This window comes from Thunnus thynnus, chromosome 7 (assembly GCF_963924715.1).
Source record: "Thunnus thynnus chromosome 7, fThuThy2.1, whole genome shotgun sequence".
NCBI lineage: Eukaryota > Metazoa > Chordata > Actinopteri > Scombriformes > Scombridae > Thunnus > Thunnus thynnus.
In genome coordinates, this window is record NC_089523.1 from 229,860 (window position 1) to 254,862 (window position 25,003).

General features: G+C 37.5%; 1 protein-coding gene and 1 long non-coding RNA gene across 3 annotated transcripts; both read left to right on the plus strand.

The window, feature by feature from the left end:
- The first annotated feature begins 409 nt into the window (after positions 1–409).
- mrps23 (mitochondrial ribosomal protein S23) lies at positions 410–23,728 on the plus strand. Of its 2 annotated transcripts, XM_067593748.1 has the most exons (5): positions 410–569; positions 6,493–6,672; positions 18,198–18,275; positions 18,542–18,665; positions 23,259–23,728. In XM_067593748.1, the coding sequence occupies exons 1-5, from the start codon at positions 526–528 to the stop codon at positions 23,370–23,372; spliced, it is 540 nt and encodes a 179-aa protein (XP_067449849.1). In that variant the 5' UTR covers positions 410–525; the 3' UTR covers positions 23,373–23,728. The 2 variants fall into 2 exon arrangements, with proteins under 2 accessions (XP_067449849.1, XP_067449850.1); XM_067593749.1 differs by lacking the exon at positions 18,198–18,275.
- LOC137185565 (uncharacterized) lies at positions 18,672–21,709 on the plus strand. The gene is made up of 2 exons (XR_010928879.1): positions 18,672–20,126; positions 20,167–21,709. It is a non-coding gene; the product is annotated as an uncharacterized lncRNA (long non-coding RNA).
- Positions 23,729–25,003: the final 1,275 nt, after the last annotated feature.

Here is a 25,003-nt window from a genome sequence, read left to right on the forward strand (position 1 = left end):
AGTATTAAAGGAAGAAATAGAAGAGAGGAGGTAGTGCTGTCCAGATTGAGATCTGATCACACTGGTTTTCTATTAGAAAAAGTAAATTCACAAGCATGTGCACATTGTAATATAACGGAAAATGTTGAGCACATACTAATGCACTGTGTCAAATATCATGATGAAAGAATTAGGTTACAACAAAAGGTGAGAGAGACCAAACAGGGATGGGATTTGGAAGGAATACTAAGAACTAGTGGTGATAAGGTGAGGGAATTTCAGAGAGAAGTATGAAAATTCTTAGTAAACATCGGATTGTTTAACAGAATTTAGTGGGAGTAAGGATTTTTATTTATTTATTTTTTTTTTTTTTTTGAGTAAGCTATTGTAAACAGGATCCCGTTCTATATACTCCGGTACGGTAGGTGGCGGTAGGCACCTATAAATTCATATTGCAATCCGCCAATAAATGCGAAGAAGAAGAAGTGTTTTCCAGCAGAATCCAGCGTTGTCACAGTGCCATAACTCGGTACTAACTAAAGTCTAATGGCCGGCAGCAGACTCGAGAGGTTCGGAACTGTATTCACGCGGTAAGAGATCGGCATTTTACGCTGTTTGTGCGTCAGTTAAGCGTTCGGTAGATCATCAGTTAATTACTGCTGGCGGCCTGAAATTATAGCACGTTAACGCTTGCTCAATTGAATGTTATCCGTAATGAAAACGTTTGTTGGTCAGCACAATGTACGCGGTTATTATTTGGAATACGCTGTGCTGTTTCATTGAGTCAACACAGGGGTGTCCAGCATTCATTTGTTGATCAAATAGGCTCCCCTGCAGATACAATGGTGTCATCAGATGGTGCTCAGCAAAGTCAGGACGTTAAATTTAAGTTCGACTGCTACTTAGGCAACACTGACTCTAATTAAACATGCTTGAAACAACTCCGGACAAATGAACCGATGGTGAATTAATGACATTAATATTGCAATTTTACAAGAGCATGAGCGCGACACAAGATGTATGGCGTGAAGATATGAAAGGCATGCGACCGTGCGTGGGTTATGGGATAAAGGTTAACACTACAGGATCTGTAGCGTCAACCTGGTATGACTCGCGCAAGCGCGGGCGGGCCCGCCATCTTGGACAGCTAGGTACGGCAACACTACTTGGACAAAGCACATGTTGTCACAACAGTGTTTGAGCCTGTTACTACACGATCAGTGTCAACCGTGGATTTCATGCGCATTTTTCACAGCTTATGAGTTATTACATAAACATGTTTGGTTCATGTAGGGATAGAATCATTAATTCAGTAACCACCTCCATTACATTTCAAAAGATCACATAACACTCTGTGTGTGTGTGTGTCCATGTGTGCACGTTTTTTTTTTATTTATATTTTTTATATCAGTATATTTGGGCCTGGGAGTGAACGTAAAAAAGTCCCAGTGTTTTATCAAATCAATGTCAGAAACAGAAGACAGAGCTCAGACAGTCATACAAGTACATTAATGAATGAGTACAGTTTTGCATTATGCCAAATAATTTGAACATGAACCAAACATTTAATAACAACATCTAATAACTCATGCTGTGAAAAATGTGCATGAAATCCACGGTTGACACTCAGATTGTGTTGTGACAGACTCAAATCCTGTAGTGACAACGTGGTTTGTCCAAGTGGTATTGCTGTACCAAGTTGTCCTAGATGGTGGACCTGCTTGCTACTCAGATGGGTTAGCTACTCCGTTTCGGTAGTGACAGGGTACATCTCAAGGGGGGGGTTATTTGTTTGTTTTTTTGTATAGCAACTATTTTATAAGGCATGGAACATAAGTACAATGACAAACTCAATGTTGTACAATTCAAGTAAGGTTTCCTGTCCTGAGCAGCATCACACCTCCTATGAAAGGATATTTTCAATTAGTATATAGGGCAACTTTAACCATCAATTGCTTATATGAAGTAATAAAAAATTAGTTATTGTTGAAAAATAAAACAAAACAGACTGAAATGTCATAACATAACAGAAATATGTAAGCAGAGCAAGGTGAACCATTAGAATGATAATGAAATAAAATAAGGAACTGAGCAAAGGGCTAGAATAAATTATATTCAGACATGAGTATACTGAGGTTCCTGGCATGGTCGCTTTTGACCTTTTTTATTGAGTTGTACTAATAATTTTTGGTATGCCTTCTTTTGATCTTGCTGCCAAGACTATTGTGGAAATCTTAATATCCATAATATCCACCATTTTGGATTTATGAATTGAATACTATTGAACCTTATGGACTTAATGAAACACAGGATTTGAGTTCTTTTCTGTGATATGAAAATGTTAACCATATGATACATAGTATTTGAGCTCTTTTCTGTGATATGAGTATGTTAACTTTATGAAACACAGGATTTGAGTTTTTGTCTGAGATATGTAAATATTAACTTGTATTTCTCTCCACAGGCTATTTGGACTCTTAGGGATAGATGAGCCACTAGGTCCCCTAGCACTCACCCTTTCCATTTAGTGATGTAGAGGGACAGCTGTAGGACCTGTAGTCCATTCTGCTTAGAGAATTTTACTCATTCTATTCAGTCAGTTGTTTACTGGATGTAATGAAGTTTAATTAGGGTAAACGTCCCTATTAAGCCCACGTACAATATAAGCCCACTTGCAACTTCTGAGTCGAATTTAAAAAAAAAACACATCATAATTTTTTTCTGTTTGATGTTTCTTCCCATGAAGCTGCTTGTTACATAAATGACACTTTTTATTGTAAGTCAATCAGATTTGTCAATATTGAGTTATCGAAGCATATGTGTGACATGTGCCTGCTGATCCCAAAAGAAGTTGCAAGAAAACTTTGGTGATTTTGGTACCCTCAGAAAATTGCATATTTCTACTCCTATTTTTGGTAAATACTCAATTGTTATCAAAATTTAAGAGATTAGTGATTTGAATAAGACATATGTTAGAATATTACTTGAATCAGAAATATTGTTTCTTTTGAAATCAAAATATGATTTTTAGCATGTGAGCAAAAAGACCACATGCTGCATCAATAGAGTAGCTGCATAGTATGGTTCATTGCAATGACATAAAGCATGATAAGTATGTATAGTTTACATTTTTGTATGCAGTTCATATTATTATACTGTTAAATAGATAATAAATGTGTATGTTTATCTTTATTTATTTTTTAATTAACATTTTTATCTGGTGGGCTTAAAGGGTACGCTACCAAAAAAAATCACACTGTTTGGGGTGGATATAAATGAGTTATATTATTATTATTTATTTCTCAGCATGATCAATTAATACTCTTCATGTTATGTTAGCACACCATGTATAGATTTATTTCATATAGTTTTTTTAATGTCATGTGCATAGACTAAAAATAGTCTTTTAACCATAAAGTCACTGATTTTCCCTTTAAGCCCACCTGCTCCTATTAAGCCCACTTGACTGTGTTTCAATGGGGATTTTGTCCCTTTTGACTTTTGAACCATTTCCCCCCCTAATTTTAACCTCACCTCATAAATCAGCTCAATAAATTAGATAATTAATATCCATATTTAAATATCACTGCTATTAAATAGGTCAATTCATTCTGGACAGCCCTATATTCTATCCTAACATAAGCAATATTTTTCTAATCTTTACTTTTCAGATAAGTTTTAGTTTAAGATGAGATAATGAGCTTCAAGATGTTATGATCGATGTCTCCTCACAATGAACTGTATGTTATAATGTTACTCCACAATGAACTGAATGGTTTTAAAATGTGTTCTTACAAGGTTTTCAAACTATTAGCCTAAACTATTAGCCTGTGATTAACATTCGAAAATCAGTTAAATTTATTGTTTAATTGTAAATTACCATCCCTAGAATATTAGTGTTGAATCTGCAAGCTGTTTTTCCAGTCAGTTGGTGTTCAGAAATCTTCATAAAAACATCTTCGTACTTTCAACCGGCTGGCTGAACCAGAAATTTTGGCCAATTTCAAAAGCCAACAGCACACCATAGGATAGATACAGACAAAATGGCAATACATATTGAAAGATGAAGTATTTGAGAATAATTTCCACTATAGTTTTAATTTTGTTCATGAATAGATTTTTGGCTACATTCCAAAGAGGACATGTTGTAAGTTTAGCTTTTTCTGTGTTGACAACATAGCAAAATGGCTGGTCACGCCCATTTCAAATGCCATTTACAGGCTATAGGAATGAAGTGGAGACAAAATGAAAATAGCTATTGAGAGCTAAGAGTTTACAGATTTGAATAGAACAAGTTTGTATTCTTAAGATTTTTTAATATATATATTTATTTATCAACAAATCATGAAGTGGGCTTATTTGGAACACCCATGGGCTTAAAGGGTACATTAGGTACCCATTAAGCCCATACCGGACTTTTGCCATATTTTGACAAATTAAACATTAAAAATATTAGAAATTGGAATAAATTAATTGTTGACACTTCAAATGAGAGATTAGACTTTCATTTTAACAAAAATGTTCTCACTTAAATTGGGGCATTATATATGAAAAATGTCTGAAAAGCGGATTTGGTGGGCTTAATAGGGACGTTTACCCTATATAAAATGGTGTATTTCTGGTAACTTTGTGCAACATTAATCACGTCATGTTCTTTGTAATATGTATATTTTCATTTTTGTGCCCTTTGTAAAATGTTGACTTTGAGAAAATGTGATAATTAGTCATGTGACTCAGATGTATTTATCACACCTGTGAGTACTCAGCAGTTGTACTGAGCGAACCTGAAGAAGCTACAGGCGAAACGCGTTGTTCGCTCTTAATAAAGTCACAGTAAAGTCATACAGTGTGCGGTGGTTAATTTTGATTTTCATCTTAATATCCATATTTAGAAGAGTAATAGGTCTTAGTAGGGGTGCCACAATGAGAAAATTTTCCCGCCGGTTAATAAACTTATGACAATACTGGTATTACTGGCTGCACCGGACATTTTATAAGATAAGATATTCGTTGATGATACTCATCTGTAGAACGCTTACTTGGATCGTTAACGTTAGATTTTTAGTTTATATTCTCCCCTTACTTAAGAGTTAGTGACAGCGGGCTTCAGGCTGCTGCCAGTGGGTCATCCTCTGTGTACAACCAGTCTGCAGTGCACACAGGTGCGGAGATGAGCCAGAAGACAACCACCACTTATTAGATTTAAAGTTTTTATATTTGAATGTGGGTGCTGATATGCAAAAATGAACTAAATGGGTTTTATCTATTAAAAAGCAAAAGCAAAACGATGGTATGGGCAGTAGGCAGGTAATGTAATCGGTGTATGCCAGAACACTGTGTAACACTGATAACACCAACTACCGACATGTATTATCGACATAATACATATTTTTTCACCCAACAGGAAGTCAGCCATTTTGGATTTTGTGCGTCAATTTTCATTTTACAAACACATGTTTGAGGCCTTTAGGATGCGTGAAAACTAACGAAACTTTGCATATGTGTGGTTATAATGTGAGGTTCAATTAGTTTCACAATTGGGCTTGGACGTGGCATATCAGCTCTATAGCGCCCCCTAATTACTTTTAGCATTTTTGAGGCTAGGGGTACCCGAAAACTCACAAAACTTTGCACATGCATCAAAAGTGGCGTAACTTGATATCTGATATGGGTCTTGGGCATGGGTGTGGCAAAATGGCTCAAAGGCACCCTCTAGAAAATTTCAAAGTCAAACCCCCTAACCCCTGTAATTTTGATGTAGATTTATGAAATTTGATAGGCAGATATACCATCTCCAGACTGAAAAAAAATGCCTCTTGGAGCCATACACTAAATCCAACAGGAAGACTGCCATTTAGAATCAAATTTGCATTTTTTTCGCAAACTGAAGCCACTGAAGCCAGGCGTTGTAACAAATAAACTTAACAAACTCCTAGAGATTTAACCCGAGCGAATTCAAATTTAGTGGATGATGTGTAAAGACCTTTTTGATGCTAAAATGTGAAGCTTTTTTATATTTCATGGAACGCCCTTGGTATGGCGTGCTAGTGAATTTTGCCCAAAATATGTTTGGGGCATTAAACAGGGAGTAGTTTTAACTCCACTTTACATCATCTGCCCCTAATGTCTCATGTTTCAGAGTGCAGGCCTGAACACATCTACATGTCAATATTTAGGTGAAAAAAAATGTTAGTAAAAAGGACTGAGGAGCTTGGTATAGAGTAACTAAAAAAGGTGACTTAAGTGTAATTCGTCACTGCTGACTGCAGACTATATGGCACTTACTGTTAATTGTAAGAAAAAGAGCAAAATCATGTCATTCTTAAAATCTTTATGCACTCAAGACCAACATTTTACCATTAAACGGCTTTATATACACTAGCCCTGATTTTAAAACATTAGCAGTTTGATTATTATTATTATTTCTCTCTGTGTTAATATCTGCTTGACTATTAAGTATATTGTTGTCCAATACCACTTTATTCACCAATTGTGTGATGGCATGATCAACAGGATTCGAGATCTGATGCGCTCTGGAGTCATACAGCCTGCAGAGAAACCCATCTGGTACGATGTATACAAGGCTTTTCCACCAAAAAGGGACCCACTTCATGTGAAGCAACATACCAGAGCCTGCACCCAGAAACAGGAGACTGTGCCTGAAATATTCTACAGAGAGGATGAAGTTCGAGCGTAAGTCAACAGTAGCAACAACTATTCAGTTGATAGTATTGGTGCCTCCATCCCACTAACATTGTAAATATGCATTATGTATATATTGGATCAAGTGTTTTGTCATTTGTCAGTGGTATTTTAGTGCAACATGGGCTCTTTATCACTGCTGTCCACTTTATGAGGCTTAATTTTAGACCCTCTCAATTCCGATTGTGTTGTCACAGATATACAGTACCCGTCAAATATTTGGACACACTTTCCCATTCAAGGAAGAAGGGAAGGCGTGTCCAGACTTTTGACTGGTACCTTGAGTTGAAGCACAGATGCATATTGCACATCATATCTGCAATGAATGAAGGCATGAATGATTGTCACTGCAGGCATTATAAGTGGCATTTCAGAGTACAACTCAAAAGAAAATGGGTGTAGGCAATTAGACGAGATGAGTGACTGAGTTTTAAGGTTTAAAGAGGCATCATCTACGTATGCAGTAGGCACCTCACTCCTGAGGATTATGCTGAACCAGGCAGCAATTGTCTCAAACATGGAGTGGTCCCAAACCATTTTGCATGGAAAAACTTGTTGCACCACAGAAAACTGTCACCTGTTTGTCCAGTGAAAGTGTGGAAGTTAATGCTGCTCCATTGTATCATAACTGCGATGCTCACCCAGGTAGGTAACATTTGGCTGTAACTTGTACAATTATGTCTAGCTGTAGTGTAATTTAAACTGCTCTTGTTATGCTACACAATTTCTAATCAGTTCTTTTTCAATCAAAGTCATTAGCTGAATCTAACTGGCTGCAAGTTAGTCTAGAAAATAATTAGCCTAAATATAGCTTCACCTAGCTTAAGCTATTACCAAATATAGGGGTGTGGGCAATATATTGAATATACTTGATGTATCACGGCTTGTTCTACGTGTGATGTAGTGACTATATCACAAACATGGAGAACAAATTGTCATGTAATCTTTTTAAGCCGCCGTTCTGAAACTTGCTTTGGCATTTCCATTCTCCCGCTCTCTCATATGGCTCTCTCCCTCTCACAGACACAAAAAGAAAAAATCTCACATACACAATGTCTTATTTATTTATTGGGGCCATGTACAGTGTTAAACATAAATGTTAAAATTTGATGTACTGTACCAGAGTTAGCTTATAGCTAATTTTCATCTGCAGTTCCTTCGGCAGGTCACAATTAAAACATATAACAAACAGTACAAAGCAAAAAACACACAAGACACATAATACAAAATACAAAGCTGCACACAATAGCACATCACATACACCTGTTGACACATGTTAACTAGAAATTAATAATGTAAGCTTGTCAAAGTAAAAGCAAGATTCTTTGTGTTTATGAGAAGAACATCAGATAAAATGTAGAGTCAGTGGTTACAGAGCTGAGTAGCTTTTAGCAGACTTTACTAATTTGGTTTTGAATGTATTGATGGAACTGGAGGCTCTCATATCGTCAGGTAGGGCATTCCACTGACTTATGGCTTTTACAGAGAATGCTGACTGCCCAAATGCAGGAAATGGTATGGTACAATCTCGTATACACGATATTCTGGAAGATCCAATAGAACTTACTGAGCAAGTGTACACAAAGTCACATAGCAGAGGAAGGGCCAAGCCATTTAAAATTTTATAAACAAGGCACAAATTTGAAAATAATCTAAAATTGTCAAAGCTCAGTAAATTGTATTTCTCCTGTACCCTACGGTAATGGAAATGCATTGGCTTTTTGTCCAGAGTTTTTAGAGTTTGTTTGTATAAGGACTCAATCGGTCTTATGGCTGTTTCTCTCTCATGCATAAATATCTTAGCTGCGTCCAAAGAGAGACAGTTTTCAATATGTCTAAAATTTGCTAAGTTGTACTTTATCGTTTTGACTGTTTTTTTAAACATGTTTCTTAAAGTTCAAATTTGGATCCAGTGTCACACCAAGATTTTTAAAATCAGTGATTATGTCAATCCTTTCACCTTTGATGAGAATATCAGTGTTAGGAGGTTGTACCATGGTTTTAGAGAAAAACCTTTTGTCTTGTTTACCTTTACATTCAGACACAGCTGTTTTTGCATTTGTGTATACAACAGTGTCATCTGCATACATTTACAGTTCTATGATGACACTGTTGAGGGAGATCATTAATATTTAGGCTAAATAACAGGGGACCAAACACTGATCCTTGTGGAACACCTGTTGTGCACATAAGCTGAACAGTGCATCACAAACTTCAACACATTGTGTCCTATTAGATGAATATAAAGACATCCATGCCAGTGTTCTAGATGAGATTTAGAGTTTCAATTTTAAAACATCATGATTGACTGTGTTGAATTTTAGGCAGATATATAAATATAGCACCAACTACTCCTTTATCAAGTCTTGATTTAATTTGCTCTATTAAGTGCAGGGTAGCAGTTTCAGTGGAATGATTTGCTCTAAAGCCAAATTGCATACGATGTAGACCAAAATTGCTTGTATTAAGAAATGTCAGTTGCTCAATGACAACTTTCTCAGCAACATTTTAGAGTACCGGCAATATACTTACTGGTCTGTAATTACTAGCTTCAAGGCGGCCTCCAGATTTAAAAATAGGCGTGACAATGGCACATTTCTAGTCATCAGGAAAGGAGCTGTGTGTAACTTTGACAGTGTCTCTTCTAGTTATAATTGCCGTCCTTAGTGCACCATCTCTAGATTTAATTAGTTTCCATAAATTTTCATTAAACCAGAGTAAAATGTTTTTATTTTTTAGATTTGATCTGTATCCTCATATTAAATATTTCCCTCATAGAGTTGATTTTGTGAGTAAAAGTATCACAGCCATAGTCCAGATCATCAGAGGACAGTACATCATCTGAGTTAAAGCTGTTAATTTCACTGACAAATTCTTTTTGCTTAGCTCTGGGTATGCACTGAAGGATCACTGGCTTAGTTGCTGTGGTCCTAAATCTATTTTTAGTCAGTTTTCTTCTTTTTCTTTGTTGAGATTGCACTCTTTCAAGACCTCTGTGAGTTGATTATAGAGGGTGTCATCTGCAGAAGGGGGCCTATAGACACCTATTATATTAAGACATTTGTTGGGACAAGATTATTTTTATCCCAACATATTCTAACGTGTTACCCGCATTGTAAACCACACATTCACATTTGACGTTGTCCCTCACATAAAAAAGCACCCCTCCTCCTCTTCCATCATGTCTGTCTTTTCTAAAACATTGGTATCTGGGCACCGTGAACACACTCATAGGAGTTGTTTGTTTCAACCATGTTTCAGTCAGACAGAGAAAGTCCAGATTTGAGTCTGACAGAAGATGAGTTAGCTGATTGCTCTTTGCAGTGATGCTTCTGATATTAAAATGTCCACCAAATAGCCCCCTCGGTTTCAGCTTCGGGTCCCATAAGACTTTCGCATGATTGACAGTTTGGAAGGTTTTGAATAACCTCTGCCTCCTCACTGCAGAGTTTCGACACAAAGTGGTGTCAGCAGCAGATTTTGTGAGAGAGACACTGGACTACACAGTCCAGTAGCGAAAACTTATTCATTGAGACATCAGGCCTGGTGTTAACAAAGTGTAGTCTCTTAAGGGAGAAGCCTTGCTCAGAAAGTTGATGCTCACTCATCACCGATACTGGAGGGGTCCCAGACACACTTTGGCGCAAATCAGCACCAAAGTTCTGCAGTGCTCCAGGGGTCATTGGTCCAGGATTTATCTGAACATCTATGGAGAGCCAGAGCAGCATGAAGAGGAGACCTGCTATTCTTTGAAATGGAGTGGCAGATGACCGGCCCACTGGATCGGTGATTCGCTCTAGCACCTGGGCTTTTCCATGCTACAGGACAGAGGAACAGATTGAAAAATATCCTAGTAAATTGTGATGGAAACTCACTGTAGGAGCTTCAACTGGCCATGAGCCAGCATTTGTCCCAAGCCCAATTGCCAGGAGTGCGCAGTGGCCCAGCTGTTTCCCATCAGTGTTGATTGCTCCGGCCAGACAGAAGCATACAGGCAATACAGCAGTGAGTACCAACAGTAGTCCAAAAAGCACTCTGTGAAACACAGCCCAGGGGTCTTATTTATAACCGTTGCGTATGCACAAAACAGGGCCTGAAAGAGGCGTACACCACTTCCCACGCAAAAGTTGTGATCTATAAAAACAAACTTGACGGGAGAATGTGCGCACCTGTATGTAAACTCTGACCCATGCATACAAACATTTTGGAGACGGGGAAATGGATGACACAGATGATGAGGTGGTGAACTGAAGCCAGATTGTATAATAATCCTCTCACACATTTAATTTCATTTAATATCAGACATTAATTATAGATCCACGTTATCATTAACATTCAAACCAGCATTGTTATCTGTACTTGGGCTTGTAGTGAGCCAACTATTCCATAAGCATCTTTCAATTAGAAAAGATATAAGCCAGCTCAGATCTTTAAGTCCGTCCAACATTTCATCAGCGTTGTCTCACCCATAGCGCAAAGGAGAGAGTCAGCTGTGGAGCAGCGCAGCAGATGCTGAAATGAATGATGTCAGCAGGTGGCAGGATTCTGCAAAGTCTGGTTGCCTTTCTCTGACATAAGCTAAGCATGAATATACTGATTCATTTTCACCTCAACCACTTTAAATAACTGATAAAATCATCATCAATTGTAGAAATCCAAGATGACATCAAATAGCTTAACTTAAATAAACGCAACTAAAAGTATTTGCAGGACAGGCAATAATAGATTTTTAATATTTCATTATACTGTGCATATATCACCAGGTTTGAGTTTAGTTTCCATGTAGTTTATGTGTGTAAAATGGCTACAGTAAACACGATTGTGTTGCAAGCACAGATGTAAACAAGACAAAGGGTATGTTTTTCTCTAAAACCCTGGTACAACCTCCTAATGCTGATATTCTCATCAAAGATGTGAGGATTGACATCGTCACTGATTTTAAATATCTTGGTGTGACACTGGATCCAAATTTGAACTTTAAGAAACATGTTAAAAAAACAGTTATAACCATAAAGTACAACTTAGCAAATTTTAGACATATTAGAAACTGTCTCTCGTGGGATGCAGCCAAAATATTTACGTATGCTAGGGCTGTAGTCTCCTGGTCGACTGGTCGATTCGTTGGTCGATATGCTCTCGTCCGACTAAATTGTCATTGGTCGAATAATCTCCATGTTACTTTCATAAGAAGAAAAGTGCTACATCAGTAGCCTTCTAGGATTAATCCATTATTTCTTGCGGCGGAAGGGACAGACTAACAAATTACCTGTGAAAACGGGGTGTATTCAAAATACCCCCGTTGTTTTCACAACTTTGAAGTCGCCCAACCTAATGAAGACTGCTGGGTCTAACTGTATTCAACGTTTACTGAGTATTTACCATGGATGTACTGAACGTACTGAATGTTTACCGAATCAGCATTTTTCTTGTAATAATATTAACGAACCCCTGCCATAGGGCAGTGCTTAGTATGTTTGCGTAGCGGGTGGGAAAGAGCGGCAGGAAAGTGACAGTGGATGCGAGCGGAGCAGAGGAAAAGGTTAGCGGTAAGTTCTCAGTCTGGCAATAAATGTACAGTACAGACTCAAATGTAACAGTTAATAAATGCAAACAAGTCAGGTCTGTTGTTTCCCCAAGTGCTGGAAAAGTGAATGGGGTTAGCTCCAAAGTTAGCAACAATAGGTGAGCCTAACCTGAAGAGGCAAAACGTGAGTTCACTGTGCACTCTGTTCCATTACACCCCCCCCCCCCCCCGCAACTAATTGATTAGTTGAAGATTATCTACGATTTCAGTTGACCAAGATTTTCTTTGGTTGACTACAGCCCTAACGTATGCTATGATTCTTTCCCATATGTCTTATTGCATCACATGTTGGGGGCAGGTTGGAGAAACAGCCATAAAACTTTAGTCCTTATACAAACAAACTCTAAAAACTCTGGACAAAAAGCCAATTCATTCCCATCACTGTAGGGTACTGGAGAAATACAGTTTACTGAGCCTTGACAATTTTAGATTATTCTCAAATTTGTGCCATGTTTATGAAATTTTAAATGGTTTGGCCCCTCCTCCACTATGTGAGTTTGTGTACACTCACTCAGTAAGTTCTATTAGATCCTCCAGAATATCCTCTATACAAGATTGTACCATACCATTTCGTCGCACTGCATTTGGGCAGTCAGTTTTCTCTGTGAAAGCAACAACTCGGTGGAATGCCCTACCTGATGATATGAACTGTATTTCAATCTATACATTCAAGGCCAAATTAAAAAATCTACTAAAGACCAATCAGCTGTGTGACCACTGAGTCTAGTTTACATTATTAATTTCTAATTGACATTGTGGTTGTATGTGATGTGCTGTTGTGTGTAGCTTTGTATTTTGTATGGAGTGTTCTTTGTGTTTTTTTGTTGTTGTTGTTGGGTTTTTTTGTTTTTTTTTTGCTTTGTACTGTTTGTTGTTGTGCTGTTGTGTGTTTTGATTGCGGGGGACTACGGATGCAAATTAGCTTCGAGCTAACTTGAAGTGCATCTTTAATGTTTAAAACCGCACACTGTCCCAATCAATAAATCAAATCAATTCAAAGAATGTATTTTAATACCCCATTTTCGTGGAATTAAATGTGTGAAAGCACAGGATGGATTAAAAATATAATTTAAGAAGGCCACTCGGACAAGGATTTATTAAAAATTACTATTTATTTGTATGAAGAAGGAAAAATCAAATTTGCTATGAATTCTTGAGGAATTGTGATTGATTTATAATTTTGGTCTTGGCCTAATGTCTGTTGAAAGGACGACAATTTTTCAAGTCAGAGCACAAGGCTCTGAAACCCCTTGCGGAATCTACTGATGCTCTATCAGGTGAGGACTACATCACAGTGTCTTTTGTCAAGCCTGTGCTTCATCTCTGCTACTCCAGCGTCTTGGCAATCCAGGGAGATGATACTCCACTCACCCAGTCTATCAAAGTCTCCATCCTGGATTAACTGAGGCAGAAATTTGCTGATCCCGGATCCCAGGTTCAGAACAACATATATTGTAGAAGAAAAGGTGGAGGAAAACAAGTGCAGAGCCATGTCAGAGATGGAGCCAGAGCCAATGCTGTCTGACCAGGGCACAGCTCAGTCAGCTGCCTCACAGCCTTATGAAGCACCAACAGTAACAGAGCTTGAGCAACCTAAAAAGAAAACCCTCGGACACTTCTTCAAAAGGGCAACAACATCCTCTGCTACACCATCACAGAGAGAGAGAGCGGATTAAAAACAGAGTTATCTGCCTACTTGCATTCAACTGGTGCTGACAGTGACTCAGATCCCCTGCAGTAGTAGAAGGAAACATTCCCAAACCTGAAAAATTTGGCAAAAAAGTATGTGTGTGCCTGCCACCAGTTGCCTACTGGGAAGGGTATTTAGTAACCAGAAGACATTGATAGGCTTGTGTTTTTGGCACAAAACCTCTAGATGTTATTGTTGTACAGAGTGGTTTGTCACAATGACAGTCTGGACCTCTGCCTCTATGGTTCACACAGTATGCTATTTTTATTTTACCATTTTTTTTTAAATTACCTGTTGTTACAAACATCATGCACAAAAAGTGCATTTTAATTTATGATGTTTTGAAATGTCCTTCTCAGGGTTTCTTGTTGAATGCACTTTCTGTTGCTTTGAATGCTGTTTGTTAAGGGTCTTTGAGAACTAGTCCACAGCATGTAGGCCTACATCAGTCCATTATTTATTTTCATTTAACAGCTGTTAAAAGCATATGTGTGCAATTGCCTGGTTTGAATAAATACTGTTTTGTTAAATTTAACTTGATTGTGAGTGCCCCCTTTTTGCTTGAAAGTTTAAAATTGTTCTAATAGAAACCACTAATGAAGATATAGTAAACAATGTTTTAATGCAGACATACAGGTGGGTGAAAAATGAAAAGAAAAACGGGTACAGGTCTGAATGATTGACCTTCACAGTGAGGGGATCCAGTGGCTCTGTTATGATGTGGAGGGCATTTTGCTGGCTTGTTTTGGGTCCTTGTGTCCCCTTAGAGGGATGGGGCACTGCAAATCAATACAAAGTTGTTCTGAGTTATCACCTTTATCCTATGATGAAATATTTCTATGCTCATGGGAGTGGTCTCTTACAGTATGACAATGCCCCCATCCATAGGGCATGAGGGGGTCAATGAATGAATGAAGAATGGTGTTCATCCCTCCAGTAGAGTTCCAGAGACTTGTAGAATCATTGCCAAGGCGCACTGAAGGTGTTCTGGCGACATGTGGTGGGCCAGCACCTCACTAAGACACTTAATGTTGATTTTTCCTTTAATTTCTCATCCGTATATGTTGCAGGGACTACTAGAATCATCATATTGGTGTAATTGTAAGCACCAAAGGGTTAAATCAAGCATTTTTGAAGTGCTTTAGAGGAGATTTCAAAATATCGAGATGTATATCATGTACCGCGATATAGCCTAAAAATATTGAAATATTATTCATAGGCTATATCGCCCAGCCCTACCCAATATGTAATTTTAGTGATATGCGTAAGGTGTAATGGAATTAAATCTCCTTGCCTGATATGCAACATGTACAAGAGAGTGATAAACATGATAAAACCGCAGGGGAGTAGGTTAATTTACAGTTCTTCTGTCCTAATGGTTCGATTGCATTTGTAACAGCTGTGGACTGAGGCTCTGTCAAGAGCAACCTCTGTGCAGTCCAGTGTGACTGACTTTAGGACAGTTTTTCTGTTCATCCTGTTGAGTATGGAGGAGAACACTAAGATGTGCTCAGCTGATGTGGGCGCTGCCTGTGCTGAGGCTCTCGTTGCATAATATAAGTAGGTTGAAAGTTGGTTACATGAACACACCGCTGTATTTAGCTGCTGGTTGCATGGACACACCACTGCTGTATTTAGCTGCTATATTCAGTTAAAATGTTTAGTAGGCCTCTACATTTAAGGCTAGTTTCATCAATTATTCTGTATTTTCTCTGGTGAGGATTATGAATGGTTTTGCTGTCTAACTATCAGAAATTAGGGTACTAACTGGACTGGATGACACTGGATTAAATTTAAGACTTGAAAGCCAAAGTTCCCATCAGAAGAAGTATCAAGATCTTTTGAGAGTCAGTTGCACCATCTGCCTCTCTGCACTGGATCAAACCTAAGAGGATAGGTGATGAAACTGGCCCTGACCCTTGTCCTCCTCGCAGTATGCCATTAGCAAGTGAGTTGTTCATGTGTTGTATGCTGTTGGCATGAAGGAGCAGCTCATTACCGACAGTCAGCTGAGTGACTGTAACCTGGGCCAACTATTTTATTCACCATTCTGTCCTCCATTCCCATGTGTATAAGTAGGGAAAAGTTAAAATCATCCATGCCTTTGAGATTTAAAAAATCTTTCCATCCCTGACAATGCAATCAGAAACTTTCTCAAATTATTAGAACAAAATGACACTGAAAAGACTGAACGGAGTGGCTGCCTGTGGTTTGGTCACCTTCATCTCGCCCTTGTACACTGGTTGCATCTCTGATGAGAAAGTTACACAAATTAGTGGAATCCTTACCTCGCTGGAGGTAGAAGATGACATCATAGCCAACAAAGGGTTCCTCAGTCAGTACCTCCTTGCTGATGTTGGAGCAGGACTCATCATTCCACCATTCAAGCATGGAGTTCAATTCACAAAAGAGGACACAGAACACACACAGGCCTTTGCCCAACTAAGAATTACAGTGGATAGAGTTAAAGTGAGAGTGGGGAGTCTTTCCAAATCTGGGACTCCCCATGCCACTCACTCTAATAGGAAATTATTAATAATTTCCTATTAGAGTGAGTGGCATAATATACACACACATAAAAGCTTTTTCAGCAAATTTGTGAAGAATGCTAAACCTACTTTTGTTAATGCTCTGGTTTGTCAACTCAGGAACACCAGGTTGGTGTCAAAAGATTTTTAGGAATAAGTTTGGCAATTTTTATTGTGCATATTTTTAATATTGTATGTTCTTTGCCAAACATAAGACTGTGTTTTTTGCCTGTACAGTGTCATTTTTTGGAAATACAGTTTATCTCGCCAAAAGTTTTTGTTTTGAATTGGGTTCACACCCTTGATGTGATCCAGATCTGAGTAACACTGTTGCTAGGTAGCACGCTGTCTGCTTAAAACATTCATACAATGCATGAATAAATAACTTAAGTGGAGTGCTGTCCTACTTCTGAAGATCGACCATCTTGGCAACTTGGAACCATAAATTTGCTGTAAGCAAACCATAAGTTCGCTGTAACTTATAGTCAATTACAGTCTGTCACTATATTTTTTTTGCAAAAATAGTTCACAAAAACTGAGATTTGGTCAAAGGCTACCAAATTGATTCACAGATTGTTTAGATTCCGGCATGGTTCCGATCAAGCATTTCTGGCCCTGATCCCAATTGAGGTATCTGCTGATAAAGAATCTGATCAGATAGATAGATTTGCATAACAGCTGAAGATGTCTCACTCTGTTGGAGTTGTTGGAACTACAGGCACACTCACAAATGGAGTGTACAGACACACAAACCCAACAACAGGCAAGTTTAATTTTGGCCTGTCATAAAGATATTCACAGAATTAATGTTATTAAGTGACAGCTGATATGATCTGCTGCTGCTGACGTTTCTCATTGTAACTGGTGAAAGAGATGGTCAGCACCGGCTAAAAATAAGAAGCTGTGAGTTGAATGTTTTGTACTTGTGCTACTCTTTGCCGCTGGAGAGTTGAGGTCAACACACATCATCGGTATATGACATCCATCAAAACACCCATTGTTTATGATGCCCGCACACCTGTGGCAGATAAAGACTTTCAGCCCACAGTGTTTTAATGATTGCATCTGCCTTACAAGCAACTACTCTCTTGAGACTGAAAATGTTATCACTGTTATTAGTCTTTGGAGCTGTAAACAAACTCTGGTAACTATTACCTTCGGGGCGAGGGAACATGTCACCCAGAGCAGTGGTGTGGCTGGTTTTTAATAGTCTATGGACATGAATGGAGGTCTACAGTGAATACAAATATGATATATCAAACTTCGGAAAGGCTTGTAAACAGGATGAGTTCATTGTTGGTTTGGCTCTGCACATGAGATTTGTCTGTCTAAAGCCTGAAGTGGCAGTGCTGCTGGAGAACAGTGGCCAGTTGGAAAGTAATGATATCAAGAAAGAATAGTGATTAAGTTCTCTCACAAATTTAATCATCATCAGTGCTGACATACTTGATGAAGAAGCGGATTTTTGACAAAATGATTATTCTAATAATTGTTAATTCTGTCATTCTTTATTCACTAGTTTCATCACCATGTAATCTATGATTTACAGTAATATGTTTATGTAATGTAAAATAAATTTGCTTTTTTTGAGCTAATCTGCTTTTACAGAAAAACAAACGTTTGGATGGCAGTCAGCTGTTGTTGCTCATGTCAGCATTTAAAGGTATTAGATGTTTTTGTAGGCTCCACTCACCCATAACTGTCTCCCTTTCAGGAAGTTCTATGACCACTATGGGACGGGTCCTCGGCCTCTTGATCTATTCAAATCAAACTTTGTTTCTACAAGTCAGAGGTATTTTTTCCACCTCACAAACTGCAGTTTTATGAGAAAAAATGATATACAAGTTGAAAGCAACTGATAAATGGGAAGAGGGAATTCAAATTTCAAGTGTGATCTAAATAATGTAGTCCGTGTATTGGTTTTGTAATGCCAGGTTCTGTAGTGGTTGCCCACAAAATGTAAGGTTGAACAAAAAATTACTTACTGTATGTTGCAAAATACATTAAACATCTCTATGTCAATATTACAAATTGTTTTTCTTTATTTTGATCCTGCAGGTTTGCAGACAAGTATGCAGAGTTAAAGAGCCAGAGCAGGTTGGATGACTCTGCCCTGTTTGAGGAGACTGTGAAAGCTTTACTCACAGAGAAGATAGTGCTGAGAAGGAGAGGAGCTCCAGTGGTAAGGGTTTTGCTCTTTGAATCAGTCAAAGAGCTGCAGATTCCAACCTCATGTTCCAACCTCAACAACACAGTGTAACAGCATAGCTCACTGCCATTTAGAGTCTCAGAATGACCAAACTGCAAACCTGTGGTAGTTTTTATTGAACTGCCAACTTTTCCACCTCAGCCAAGTGTAGGAAGGTTTTTTGTCAAATACAGAAATTCCTATACACTACTTAACATTCAAAATATGCATACGTACAGGAAATGTCCATGTAGTTAGGTCAAGCTATCTATTTAATCAATGCTCAGTGAGCCTTGAATGTATTAATGTATTGAAATTAAATTAAAAGACACAGCCTTCCGTCTACACCAACAACTATGTCTTCAAGTAAACTGTCATCTTGTGAAAACACTTAACAATTTGTGCTTGACCAGGGCCCTGTTCTTTATTTTTGGGTAACCAGGTATGTTAGACCCACAAACATAACAACATCCCACAAACATAATAAACCACAAACGTAATACAATTCTGCAGCTTTTAATGTAATAAGCCCACTAACGTAATAAATCTCCCACAAACATAATAACAGTTGCCTACCTCGAACATAATACGTCAATTCCTGCAAACGTAATATCTATCATGTTTGCAGGGATTTGTTACGTTTGTGAGAAGGTGAAAATCTCTCTTTCAAAATTGTAAGAACTTCCCACAAATGTAATAAACCACTAATGTAATCAAAATCCGCAGCTTATACAAGTTGCAAACACCAAATGTCTTTAACAGCCAATGACATTTTATTCCCATATGTTCTTGTCCTTTATATTCTTGGGTATTTAGACTGTGTATAGAAACAAGTAATAAATCCCAATCATATTTATTCCAGATTTCCTCAAGGTTTTACTACAAAGACAAGTGCCAAAAAACACAGGATGGGCAAAAACATTGTCATGTCACTTTTGTAATGAAAGCTTTATAACCAATCATAGCAACCCTTCAGTATGAATTTGCTCAACAATTAAAATATTTACAAGTAAACAACACAAAGTATTGTTTTAGTAACAAGAGGTCTGTAATAACTGGATATTATTTATCATCACTAAACACACTAGTAGCCTATGTTTGAACGGTAGAAGTAGAAGATGGTAGAAGCACACACAAATATATGGTATAAATATCTAACCACACTGAATGTGTACAATAATTTTAAGTCTAATTTTAATTGGTCAATCAAGTCAATAGTATTTTATTTCATAATTATGATCGCTGAGTTTAGGCAATACACCGCTACTGTTAGCATTCACTTAGCATTTGCCTGTCATGTTTGCTAATTGGTCATATTGCTAATAAAATTATTTTCAATTCACTATCAATATTTCATCTGAATGTATTAATTTTGTAAGAAATGTAACCCTTCTCATCAGGGTCCTAAAGACCTTATCTAGGTTTATTTTATGATGGTGATTATATACTCTAACTGTATAACTGGGAACTGATGTTCTCCATTTAGCAGAGGTAGGGGACATGGGTCACATGATTTGACTCAAGTGAAACTTCAGTCTCAAATTTGATGATTTGCATGAACATAAATAACAGAAGACTCGTTCATTGACTAGACTAAGACTTGTGACTGATGACCTGAAAGGAATTACATTTTATTTATTTATTTATTTAGCTTAGCTTATCACTAAGGGCTACACGGTCGAGTGACAACAACACTATTTAGAGAATTACCTAAAAGACACCTTCCCTGGATCTATGTCAGATATCCATTGCCTGAATATATTGATATAGAAAAAAATCAGTGTTATGAAACCGTACAAGCTGGTCAAAACTAGCCAGAACTGTGGTTTTACACAACTATCAAATAATTATTTCAAACAGTAATAAGTGGATGAGAGCTTGGATGACATTTAAGTTAAAGACTTCTATTTAAAGTAAATGTATAATATAATTTATCCTTTTCTTTTGTCTGGGAAATTTTCAGTTAGGTACAGGGGAATTCAGATTCTTTCCTGCATTCACTGACATAAATTTAAGTTCACCTGATGTCAGTCATTAATTGTCTGCAAACCCATAATTTTCAGTCTTAAGACTGTCTCAAATCTTTAGAAATGTTTTGTTTTCATTATTTCAAAGAATGAAAGACTAAATATCCTTCTAGTTTTTGGCTTTTTGGATTTAAATGGTTCAAACATAGGCAACTGTTGTGTTTAGAGGGATACTCCACTCAAAACTTTAGTCTACCTCATTTTCACTCTCTTTTGGACCCAATATACTCATCCAGATTTTTAGAATTATTTATTCTTTCTAAAAATTGAAGAGTCTATTCATTGTTAGTAAAAAGTTAGCATGTCAAAGTTACATATCTTTATGAATAAACAGAAATGAAAATGAGGTAGAATCATGTTCTGGGTGGAGTATCCCTTTAATGAGGATACATAATATCCAGCTGTTAGTGACAATCAATACTTTACATTATTTACTTGTGCATAGTTTAATTGTATAGCAGGTGAGTTTGTACTGAAACTTTTTATAGGGTTAAGTATGATTGGTGTAATTCTTTCATTGCTAGAGTGACATGATAATGTTTTTGCCACTCTGAGTTTTTTTTTTTTACAGTTGGCTTTGTAATAAAACCTGGAATAAATCTGGAATTAATGTGAAGGGGTTTAATTGCAACAGCACTTCATCAGTCTGAACAGGCAAGAACTTACCGGACAAGAATGAGGGAAGAATATGTCATTGGCTGTTGAAGACATACAGAGTTAGCAACATGTATAAACTGCAGATTTTTTAACATATTATTGGTTTATTATGTTTGTCTGAAGTTATTACAGTTTTGAAAGCTAAAGATTCACTTTCCCGCAAACATAACAAATTCCATAATAGTTATTCCGTTTGCGGGAAATGATGTATTACGTTTGTGGTAAACTTATGTTACTGGGATTATTACATTAAAAGCTGCAGATTTGTATAACAGTTGTGGTTTATTACGTTTGTGGGACGTTGTCACGTTTGTGAGTGTAACACAGGTTATCCAGATTAAAATGTTGATTTCATGAGTCTGGATTCTTTTGTTCTTCGAAGCTGGAACTGTTGTCAACTGTTGTCAAAGCAACGAGTCCTTAAACCCAAACCTGCTAAACTGCAGGCTTAGTGACAATTAGCTGGATTATGAATAAGACGTTTTAGGGTGAACCCCAAACACGAACTCATTTTCAGATATTACCAGTGACACTGGTAATATCTGATTAACAGTGATGAAAGTGTGGAAACAGTAGAATCATTGTGGAGCACAATGTAGAACAAAATAACAGCAGTAACAATGTAGGTGCACATATAAGATGAGACTCATGTCTCATCTTATGAGACATGCCCTAGTGCATGCTGGGAGGGTTCCCAACACACATACCTCCATTTAATAGCAATCACATGATCAGAACTCAACCAATCATATGAATGCTGATCATGGCTTCGACACTACTCATTTTCCCTTTGATATTCGAAATAACTTCATCCAGGAATCAATTCTCAGACTGCATAGAACCAAATTAACTGGATGCGTATTCACAGAATTATTTTTAGCCTGATAACAGCATGTTAGCCTGAATTAGTCAAGCAACATTTGAAGAACAGGCACCTGAACTCTGGGTGATCAGTTTAGACTTCTCCTATGAGGTTCCAGAACAGATAGCTGTATCATATTATGCTAGGTTTGAATATTGATATTGAGATTTCAGTATTAAGTGGCAATTATCATCAGAATCTGCTCCCGTTTTTCAGAGATTTTTGACATGGGTCTGCACATGTACTTAAACAAAGACAATGTTACAAACTTCATTAACACTACCACACAACTGTCAGAGATATAGTCCAACCTTGAAACACCATTATTTCAGCAATATACTGTAACAAATACAACTTTTTAGCTGTAGTGCTTGTCAGTTTAGTGTTCAGCTGTGTGGCATAATATTTTTAGAATAAGTGTTAACGAAGCAAATTGCAAAACCTGTAAACAAAAATTATGCAGATGTTTCAGCTGTTTAATCAGACCTCCAGGATGGAGTATAGATCGACGTTCAGCAGGTGGAGCATTGCCCTGAGGTTCAACTAAACATCCAACAACAACGCTCCCACTCATCAAACCAAATAAATAACCTATATCACTAGGTTTTCTCTCTCTGCCACCTTCCACTAGTCTTGTCAGGTTACAAATAGTTAAAATATTACAATTATGATAATAACAATAGCCTTATCATAACAGTAATAATGATACATAGTGAAGTGAAAACAAAATGGCAATACATTGAGATTATCAGACTAACTCCACAAAGTAATAACCTCAGTTCAGCACTATACACAGCGACGTAACCATTCACAGGTATTAAAACTAATGAAATTAAGATATTATGCTGAAAAACAGCTGATTCAAATTCTGTGTAGTTGGCAGTTTATTTTTCCGAAAAAGAGGAGTTTTGTTCTGTTACCACACGAAATAACACCATTTAATGATTAATTATCTACAGCTCTGTGTTTAAAATCAAACTTAATTCATGGCTAGATATCTCAAGAATCCTAAGAAAAGAGAGTTCTGCTTTTATCCTGCAGGTGTCAGCAGAGTCCAGGGATCCAGTGCTCAAGCTGAAGTTAACAGACATGTTGACAGAGCAGCAGTCAGTCTGTGTTGACAGCAAGGGGACAACGGAACACACCACACCATAGAACTCATTAGCTTCTCTGCTGTTTCACCAACTTTTAGAAGCTGTAGTTCTATTTTTGCTCCTCCTATGAAGTTGACGGTCATCTGTGGAAAACTGCTTCATTTCAACCACCAAGTCATGACATGCCTGTAAGGGGTCTCTTCAGGATCTGCCCTGTGGACTGTTTGCATGCCAGCTTCAGGTTACCTAAACTTATGTCACTTAGATGTAAATGACCACAGTGCACTGCACCAACACCATAATGTTTTCATTAAATGATCAAAAGTGCAACAAACCCTGAGTCCTCATTATAATGGCGAAGTATGTAACTGTGTGGAAATGAAATTTGAAATTAAAGAGGAATTTCACCACTGGAAAGAGGTCTAGAAATGTGCAATTATTTTCCGAATGGTGCAAGAAAACAAGAAAATGGCTGTAGACTTCCTTAGCCCTCCACAGGAGAAAATCCTACAACAACCAGAATACATTTGCATGTGGTGCCCTCCAAGGCTGCTCCCAGGCAACTCCTTTTAAGGGTACTATCCATAAGTTCTTCAGCTGGTGGTGTGTTTACAGTGAAACAGCAACCAGTTTAGCAGAGACAAGTTAGCACTGACCAGCATTATTCTTCTCTGAGGCTTTTGTTCGTTCAGAAAATGTGTATTTTTTTAAAATTTGTCTAAGGATCACAAAAAAAACATGCATGGGAGTTTTATTATGCAGATCATTTCAAACTTACTGTGAGCTGCACACAAGCCAGAATACTGCAAGCATGGGCTGAGAAACTAAAACCGACCACCAGTGGTGGAAAGTAACTGTGTACATTACCTCAAGTACTGTACTTAAGTACAGTTTTGAGGTACAGTGGAAACCACTTATAGTGATCATGGTTACAGTGATTAACTGTTTATATGGATCAAAAAGCTTGGGACAGAATCATTCCTATGGTCTACAAATGCTGTTTAGATAATTTGCTTATAGTAATCAAGTAGTCCGCTTACAGTGTTCATTTGGGGTTATTTCATACTTGAAAACATATGGTAAAAAAAATGTAAAACCACAGTAATTCTATTTTCTTTTTACCTTACTCCCATAATACATGTTTGATGTGTATTTAGTGGCTGCGGCACCATTATCAGGCTTTGAGGCGCACCTCCACGGGGTGTGTTTATTTGTAACCGCTGTGAAACAATCAGAAAATAATGTTTTATTCCTCTCATTCACTGGCTTTCTCACTACCACTGCTCGCTCTCCTCATCCACTCTCTAGTTATCTCAACCACTGTTCTCTCTCCCTTGCTCCCTCTCTCTCTCAGTTCAATTCAGTAAGCTTTATTGGTATGAACGTCAAATGAACAATATTGCCAAAGCATCAAGGATAATACAATTCATTAAATGAAATAAAATCAATGAATAAGTAAAAACAAGAAAATAGCAGAAAACAAACGTGTTTTGTGTGTGTTTGTGGTGATTTCTAGTTGCAGTTTAGTTTTAGTTTATAATTACATTCACTTTGAATAATCACATAAGCACTTCTGATGGGCAGGTTGGGACCTTGCATGGTAGCCTCTGTACCCCTTCAGCATATGAATGTGAATGAATGGGTGGTTGTGACATGATGTGTAAAAGCACTTTGAGTGGTCGGAAGACTAGA